Raw genomic sequence first — 8,889 nt, forward strand, 5'->3', positions numbered from 1 at the left:
ACAAAAAATGCTTATTACAGTTACAAAATTGTCAGACCATGAGATTTATTTTATCACTGCTCTGTCTTCTAGAGGCAAGCCACGAAGAGCCCATGTTTTCGTTAATACGTGCTATTTAGCATTCATTGTTGCACAGAGATTTATAATGCGATGCAAGTAAATTCTAAAAACCTCAAAACATGCTTTTGTAATCTAAACATTTTTGTTGAATAAAAATTTTTCAAGGTATGTGGGAGGAATGCTATTACTTTATCATCAACAGCCAGTACTCCAAATTAAATATGATAAGAAAGGACAGAAGAGATAAAAAAAGGCAAAAGCAATCTATCTTATGGCCAATCCATACTTGCCTGAAGAAAAAATGTTCACTAGTCTACAGAAACATGCATAAAGGGAAAATTATTGCTAGCAACCTAATGAAGATAGCTCTCTTCCTACTCTTTAAATATTTTATGAGGAATTGATATCTCCTCTTATTTAAAGATGAATAATTCCCATTTGAAAATTTGGTTTTAAATGAATCTTTTAAAAAGAACTCGAAGTAAAATAAATTAACAATGCAATTCTCAAAATGCAGCCTGCAGAATATTTGCTGGTAATCTCAGAAGACCTGGCTGGACTTATAAGGCTGACTTTCCTCCTTATTTCCTGTATATAACTTGCATTTAGGACAACTAAAAATACACTTCATTGTCTCCCAGCATTACTTTTTCATTAGAGAATTGTGGCAGTTTCCCCAGGAATCACATGCAACTGTAAATGGGAAACAAACAACCATGTGATAATGGATGCAATTAGAAAATATGTGATAATGGATACACTTAGAAAAGAAAGGAATTGAAAGACTATAGCAGGTAACATTTATGCCAGACAAAAGACCCACAGGCTGCAAGCGATCCAAAAGTCATAAATACTTGTGCCAATATAGTGTTTTCAAACTGAATCTGTCCTTCTGCTGTTTCATGTTCATGCTGAAGATCACAACAGAAAATGTTATTCTCACATAGCACTCATTTTGCTATTGAAGGTTTATTAACTATTTTCTCAGTATAAATAATGTAAGCACCTCTGCAGGTAAGCACCTATGCAGACTTACACTGATTTTTTTTCCAGAATCTACCACAGTTTCATACAGTTTTAGTTGTCTGTAACTCATGGCAAAATCAGAGTACAATTTAAATTTAGTAATATCACAGAGAATGGTATGCAAGAAGAGCAAAAATGCTACTGGTGTTATCCAAGTAAGCCATTACAGCCATGAATAGATGCTTACCTTTGTGACTACTCTGTATGTAATAAATGTTTCAATGGCTGTAATGTGGCTTTCAGGATCATCGACTGTAATGAAGAGATCTCTTAATTCTGGTCCATCTTCAAACTTATATTGGTTTATCATTGATGAGGGGGATATTGGCATTGAAGGAGTGAATGAGTTTACCTCAGCCAGAGACGTATCCTACAGATAAGACATGAGAACATTCATATCAATACATCTTTGTATACAAACACATATGTCTCAGATGCTAAAATGGTAAGCTTTTAAATAATCTGATAGAACAGATATAATATAGAGCAGATAAAAGAATTATATAGTACCTAGAAAATCTATTATTCTTTTCAGTATGTACTTCAGTGAGGATGTAAGAAATGAGATTTATTCTAAAACTGTTGAAAGAGCAAAATACTACCATTTGAGAAGAATGTTATGCAAAGAGAACTTGCCTATGAATGGTAAAATTAGTTATGAATCCAAGCACCCACTAATTGTGTAGAATACTTACCAGCTTTACTAAAATGTTAAAAGCCAGTTGCTGAGGACTTATGATGTTTGAATTATCTCTAATGACCAGAACAGGGTAGATAAAAACCCAATGATTTAAAAGAAAAATCAGAATCAGAATTTTTATTGTAATTGGATATTTCAGTTTGCATGTATTTTAAAATAAAATTTGAAATGGAAAACAATTACAGATACATAAATTAATCTTTTTCTTTTTTCTAAAGGAAAACAGTAAGTAAGGATGAAGAACAAATTTGCTGCTTAATTTCTAAAAAAAAAAAAAAAGTCAAACCACTATTTTGCTGAAGAGGAAATCCACTTTTTGATAGCATCAACCACTTCCACACAGCTCTCTAAGAATATGACCCCATAGCAGCTGCTTCTGCTCAGTGCATTCGATGGTGACCACTAAAGTGCTGAGAAATGGAGTGTAAACTGGAAACAAGCAAGAAATCTCATTTGCTTCCTTAGATGCAAGTCTGGATGAGATCTACTAATCTAAAATCTTGAAAGGTACAGTTACTAGGAAAATAAATTGAAATCACTAACTCCATGAAAGAGCATAACAAATTATTAAACCATTAGAAATAATAAATTAGAGCAATTGAAAGAAATCACTATATTTTAAATAGCAAATACTGTATACTTTTTTGTAATATATGCAATGCAATGAAGTATTTTCATAAAAAACTTGAAAATTAATCTACTTTCTAGAAGTTTTCTAAAAGCACAGTTAGACTACACTAAGAAAGAGTTGCCCTTTCCAGTGCCTTGTTAACTATGGAGGAAGGAGGAAAGGGATGTAGTTAAAGAGAAAACTGCTTGAATGCCAGTGAGTCCACACAAACTGGAGTCACGGCATCGTCCCAAGGCTGTCTCATGAGAGTGAAGAGCACACCACCATAGTGCTGCTGAGCTGGGGAGAGTTCCTTTTTCCCTTTGAATTCAACTAGATCAAAACTTTCTCTGGAACACGGTATCTTGCTCTTTTCCTGCCTTAAGCTCATTGCCTACTGCCATCCCTCTCCTTTGGATTTATCGATGTACTCCCACAAATATGGAGGAGAAATTTATACTGGGAATTATGCACAGAAAGCACTTATGTACCAGTTCTTTGAACAGGGAGACAAAAGCAACACAGAAGACTAAAAACAAGACTTTAAATATTATATAGTGGCTTCCTTGTACACCTGTCAGTCATTTTACTTTTATTCAGTGTGTTTCTACACGTGATTTCTATACTGGTATCCAGTTAGCACTGTCCTGAGTGGTGGAGAATAAACAGAAAAGCTGTTTTTAGAGCCCGCTAGCACTGGCTGGCCACACTCTGGATGAAGAATGAGGACTGCTAGTTCAGAGCAGCCCATGCGATTCAAAGCGCTGAGACAACGGGAAATTTCCAGGGAAAGAAAAATGCATGTGAGCGTGTAAGGGACTTGAATGGCCATATAACTTGAGGACTAATGACTCTGCAAGGCCTAAATTGGATCAAGGTAAATGTGTTTCATATTTTCTCATTTTCCATGGGGCATTAATGTCTTAATGTTTCATTCTTTCTTCTAGGTTGCTACTATAACTTTCTCTATACATGCAGGTTTCTGAAAGTATATTTTTATGTGGAAAGGCTGATGAATATGTGGTTTGTGAAACAAAACATAGGCATAAAAATCCATAGAATAAGCAGGTCTTCAGATTTGTTTAATACAGGTCTAGTAGTCATGTGTACATGAATGAATGCATGTGAGTTTTAAACAAGTTTCATCCTCATGATACTTCAGGTTTACTTACAGTAGTTCTTGAAGTTCATGCAAGCTAAGTCTGATGTCATCACAGAAACACAGTTAAAAAAAGATGATAATTTTCTATACAGCTGTAATTTTGTGGTTGGAACTATGTTTTTGTGTGCATACAGATGAGGGCAGAAGGAGTTTTGCGGCACAGGAAAAACACAATTCTTCCAGCTCTTGTGTTGTGAAACCTTTCTCCTCTTCATCCATGCAAAAAGCATCAAGGCCCTGTCCCAGAAAATTATGTCCTTTCCCATGCCTTCCCTAGCCCCACTTACCTGGAGTATCCCTTCTCCTTCCAAGCCCTTTCACTCCTGACAGAGCAGTTGGCAGGCCTTTTGATTTACTGGCCAAGAGACCAAACAGACAGAAAATCAACGAGCTCCTGGCAGTATGAGGACCTTATTCTGGCTCTCCTTTCTCTAATACTTGCAGTTACCCGATCTCACTCTCACATATGACTGCAGTTGGTCAGTAAGACTCTAAAATAAATAAGGGAAGGAAAACACACAGCAGGAGTGGCCTCAAAAAAGAGCACACAGCTGAGACTGCAGCTCTTTGTAGAAGACATTAAGCCTGGGGGTTTGCCTAAACACCACTCTTTCCCAGAGCACAGGCCCTTGACTCAGGTTTGCCTCCATGCCTCATCCATCCATCCCTACCTCCCAGTAAGGATCCAGAGCTTGCAATCATATGAAGCTTTCCCAATGCTAGGTGTCACTTAACAAGGAAGGCAAAGGATACCTGAATGGGTATTGCAATACATGCAGTACTCCATACTTCCAAACTCATGGAAGAAAGCGGGTTGAAACATTGTACCTGTGTGACTCATAACTCAACTCCTAGAATTTGTCTCTGCTGAAAAGAAGTCAGAACTTTTTCAATGGTAGTGGAAACTAGGATAAAGTGAAATGCACACCACATCATGAAATGGTTTATCAGAGCTGCTGAAGAAGATGCTGGTCTGTAGTATTTGAGATATGTCACAGGATACCAGGCCAATGGCTTATGACACTATCAGGTTAAATGTCAGTGGATTTTCATAGATTAAAAAGCCCAGTATTTACATTTTGAGTAATAACTTAGGGTATTGAGGTTGACAATTTTTAAGAATCTCATTTTTTACCATTTTGGTAGATGGCACACTGCACGGACTAAACTGAAAAAGATGAAGTCGATGGCAGTGGCAGGTACCGAGCTCTGCACTGTCGTTGCCATCCCGCTTGGCCTGCAAATGCTAAACCACTACCTTACAGACAATGGCATAAGGAACCCCATTAAGGTACAATTTAAATCAAAGTAGTCCTGGAACAGTATGTTACAGAAAAATTGGTTTTACAACACTTAATTGGAAGCTACATTTAGCCTGTCAGTTTCCCTTGAATATATGGAACATGAACAAATAGGGTGTAAAGCCTAAACAACCTCACAGATTTTCATAAGCTCAGAAGATCAGCCCTCAAATTACACCTGAAAACAAACCAGGGATTTCTGGTCTATATATACACTACAGGCAGGTGTCCAAGCTTTGGAAAGCTTGGACATATTTTAACATAATATGACATTTTTTCTTGTTTGTGGGGAATAACTTATCATGTAGCATGCATTAATAGTACTAAAGATTTCAGATAAGTAAGAAATATTTGTCATGAAGCCAAGTAGAAATTTAAAGATATAGGTATTTGCCAATAGCAGCAGTAACTTTTATCAACTCCACTTGTTTTTATTTTTTATTCCCGAGGGGAATAGCTCTTGACAAGCAAGCAGCATAACTGTTGATACACTGTGTTAATAGGCAGATACCTTCATGCAGAACTGCCTGACCTTACCTCATAAAAGCAAAAGGATTCAAAGTGAGCACAAACAACTAAAATTATATTTTAGCACTGCTTTTGCATGCAAGTTCAGTGAATCATTCATTGCTTTATGTCAAACCAGGGCTGGTGCTTTCCTAGAAGAACATATTTCAGCTAGACCCTAGTTATGCTTCAGAAAAACACAGATAACTTGGTGAAATTTAGCCTGATGTCTTTCATGTTACAAACTATTAAATGACCTAATAGTTCCTTCTGGCCTTAAAAGCCATGAGTTTCAGGAATTCTACTAGCGTCAAAGTTTAAATACATAGCTTCTAAGAAGGAAGTCTTTATTCCAATGGTTTTATTCATGCATACCACAACAATGTATCTTGCCTACAGAAATATAAAACCCCACACATTTAATCCATATGACAACCAGTCCTACTAAATATATGTATGTTGTTGCTTTTTCAAATCAGAAATGTATTTGCTGTTTCTCTCCCATGGCACACATCCTGTCACACAGCAGTTCACAAGCCTCAGAGGGTGAACAGCACCTTAGCCTCTGTATATATTTTTTCCACCATAGCTCTCTGTATGTCTTTATATTTTAGATGCTGCCTTGATAAGGCAAATAGATCCATGAGATGTTCTTTAACTGCCGAGAAGGCAAGAGGTAAGTCTAATCTTAACCAAATCAGTACAAAATGAAAAATAATATACATAGTAGCCATACCACACTTCATTGATTTAATTATAATCGGCAATATTGGCAAGACTGGCACCCGTGTGCCTAGCTGTGTGGTTTCTGAACATGGATCCTAATATATTTCAGTTACATTTATTTTATTCCCTTCATCAAAATACAGATGTTAACTTCTCAAGCCTCCTATGTGAAGGTGGGAGACTTCATCTTTCAAAAGAAAACTCAAAGTGAAACTTGCAAACATTTATTTAAACACTACTGCAATTACTAAACACGAGTGTTTATTTAATTTACAGATACATATATGGTACATAACGAACGTAAGTGATGATAAGGTTACAGCGAGTCCAGATTACACGGCACATTTAAGGTAAGGGCAGTCATGACTCGAACTGCTGGTCCGAAGCAGCGAACCTGCCTTTCGTGCCGGGGAACTCCCCGGGGCTCCTTGGCCGCCGAGCGCTGTCCCCAGGCAGCCCCGCGCCCCAGGCAGCCCAGCCCTCGCAGCGGAGCCCCGGGGGCGGCCGGACCAGCCCTGCCCTGCCCGGGTGCGGGGAGCGCGGGCTGCCGGCCGGCCGCGGGGCAGGCGGGCAGAGGCCGCGATCCCGCTCGGGGCGGAGCCGGCCCGGCCCGGCTCGCCCGGTGCCCGCCGGGGCAAAGTGCTGGCCAGCCCGCCCGCCCGGCCGCCCCGGCGCGGCACGGCCCGACCCGCGGAGGGCGCTGCCGTACCTTGCTGAACACCTCCAGGTCGTCCTCCTCATCGTCCAGCGCCAGCACCTCGGCGGCGGCGATCAGCGGCCCCCGGGCCGTGCCGGGGGCACCCGCAGCGGGGCGCGAGTCGACCCCGGGCCCTTCCCCGCCGGCGAGGAGCGGCGACCCCGGTGCCCGGCCCTCCGCCTCCATCCTGCCCTGCGAGCACGGGCGGCGACCCCGCCGCAGCCGCTCCCCGCGGGGCCGCAATTGGCCGCCCGCCGCTCCCCCGCCCGCGGCCCGCCCCCGGCCCCGGCCCCGGCCCGCCTGGGGGGCGCGCCCAGTGCGCAGGAGTGGAAGCGGCGGCGGCCGGGCTGCGCTGCCGGCCCGGGCTGGGAGGGAGCGGGGGTTGCGGGTGCCGGGAGTGCCGGTCCGGGCTGGGAGGTGCCGTGTCTGCCGGCGGGCCCCGACGGCGGGACTGCGGCTGCGACCTCTGCGGAGGCGGGACGGGGCGGCCCAACGCCCACGGGCGTGTTCCTAGAGGCGTGGGGCCCCTGCCCGGGCCGCCCCTGGCGCGGCGGGGACTGGGCGGGCAGGGGCCGGCGGCCGTGGGCGAGCCCCCCGCGGGGCGATCGTGGGGAGCGTGGCCGCCGCTGGCCGGGGCCGCTGGAACAAGTGTATGCAGTGCCTCGGGCTGGAGAGCCCCGTGCGGCCGGGCAGCCGCCCGCTCTCTCCTCGGGATCCCCGGGTGCCCGGCAGGGACGTACCCAGCCTTTTCTGCCTTCTCCAGGCTGGTCTCTCCCTTCCTGGTAGACGCCCAGGGCCCGCCATGGGAGCAGCAGCCCGCGAACGCGCCTTGCCCGTCGCCTCTGTCACGCCTGGGGCGGCCGCTCTGTCGTTGTAGCTGGAGGCTCGCCTGCCCCTTCGCCCTGGGGTCGGGTGTGCTTCCTGGTGCTGGGGCCAGGGACTGCTTTGGCGTCAGGGATGTGCTTGTGAGAACAAGTTGACAACACATTACATCAGAAAAGGAGCGCGAAGAGAGACGCCAAACATTTTAAACCAGTAAAACTGTTCCCTTTTTTTTTTTCTTAAGTAAAACCATCAGAATTGCGGAATGTCGAAGTATTGAAATGGAAGTAATGGCCGGCGTTACTCCCTGCAGGAGCCAGGGACGAGTAGGGAGGTGGAGTGAGGTGGACGCTGGTCTGACTTACTGGGGTTTCGGTGCTTCCCTGGGCGACTGGATTCTGCGCTGGACACACGGGAGCTCCGCTGCGGTGTCGGGCACGTCACCCGGGCACACTTGGTTCAGTGTAGAACAAGGCACGTCTTTACAGGCGCCGCCTGAAGTATCTGAAGTCAACTTTGTTGTTAATGTAAGTTTCAGGAATCCTGGGCGGGTGCTGAAGCAGGCAGATACAATATAGTCTTTGTGTATCTTGGTTCCCTTGCTGTCAAATAAGAAAACGCAAACCCCGTCATCAAACGAAAGTATTTTGAAAAGTATTCGTGAAACACTCCTGGCAGTTGATGAGGAAATTCATTTGATATTTCATGCTCTTCAGTGAAGTCTTGAGACACAACTTGAAATAAAGGGATAAAAAGAAACGCTAAATGTTCACTGAACTGTGCAAAGAGAAAAAGACTATGCCTGCCTAATTAGAGAATGTGTACTAAGACGTTTTAATTCTTGTTTAAAAAATGAAATTCAGAGGGAGCTGGGGGCAGTGTCTCACTACACCTTTTGGCTGACAGAAGCCTTTGCTGCAGTAGGTCGCTCTCGCGGGGAGCAGCCGGCAGAGGGAGATGGGATGCACCTATCCTGGAGACTCCACTGATGTTTCAGTAAGTTAAAACAGACAATTTCTGTAGTTTTAAAATAACAAATGCCTGTGGTGCGAGATTCTCAGTCTTCTTTACGACCCTGTGTAGACTGTCCCTGCCCTGCTGCTCTTTGCTGTGCCCCAGCTCTGTGCCTCTGAGGAACCTGGGGTTTCTTTGGTGGGCTGCCTTCCTCATAGACTGTCACGGGCCCTTGGCTGAGTGCTACTCACTTCCAGGTGCTGCCTGGTGCAGGCTGGGGTTCCTTGTGGTGCAGGTGCTTCTCATCTGGCTTCAAATCTACAG

At 44.2% G+C, this 8,889-nt stretch overlaps 1 protein-coding gene across 1 annotated transcript in view; it reads right to left on the reverse strand.

The window, feature by feature from the left end:
- The window catches only part of SNX7 (sorting nexin 7), a 28,593-nt gene extending 21,618 nt beyond the window's left edge, over positions 1-6,975 (reverse strand). The window contains exons 1-2 of the mRNA XM_017827211.1: positions 6,802-6,975; positions 1,274-1,456 (exon numbers count right to left, since the gene is read on the reverse strand). Of these exons, the coding sequence (XP_017682700.1) occupies positions 1,274-1,456; positions 6,802-6,975 (357 nt within the window). The remainder of the gene's footprint in view (positions 1-1,273; positions 1,457-6,801) is intronic.
- Between the last annotated feature and the right edge of the window lie 1,914 nt (positions 6,976-8,889).

This window comes from Lepidothrix coronata, unplaced genomic scaffold (genome assembly GCF_001604755.1).
Source record: "Lepidothrix coronata isolate B3197 unplaced genomic scaffold, Lepidothrix_coronata-1.0 Scaffold136, whole genome shotgun sequence".
Classification (NCBI taxonomy): Eukaryota; Metazoa; Chordata; class Aves; order Passeriformes; family Pipridae; genus Lepidothrix; species Lepidothrix coronata.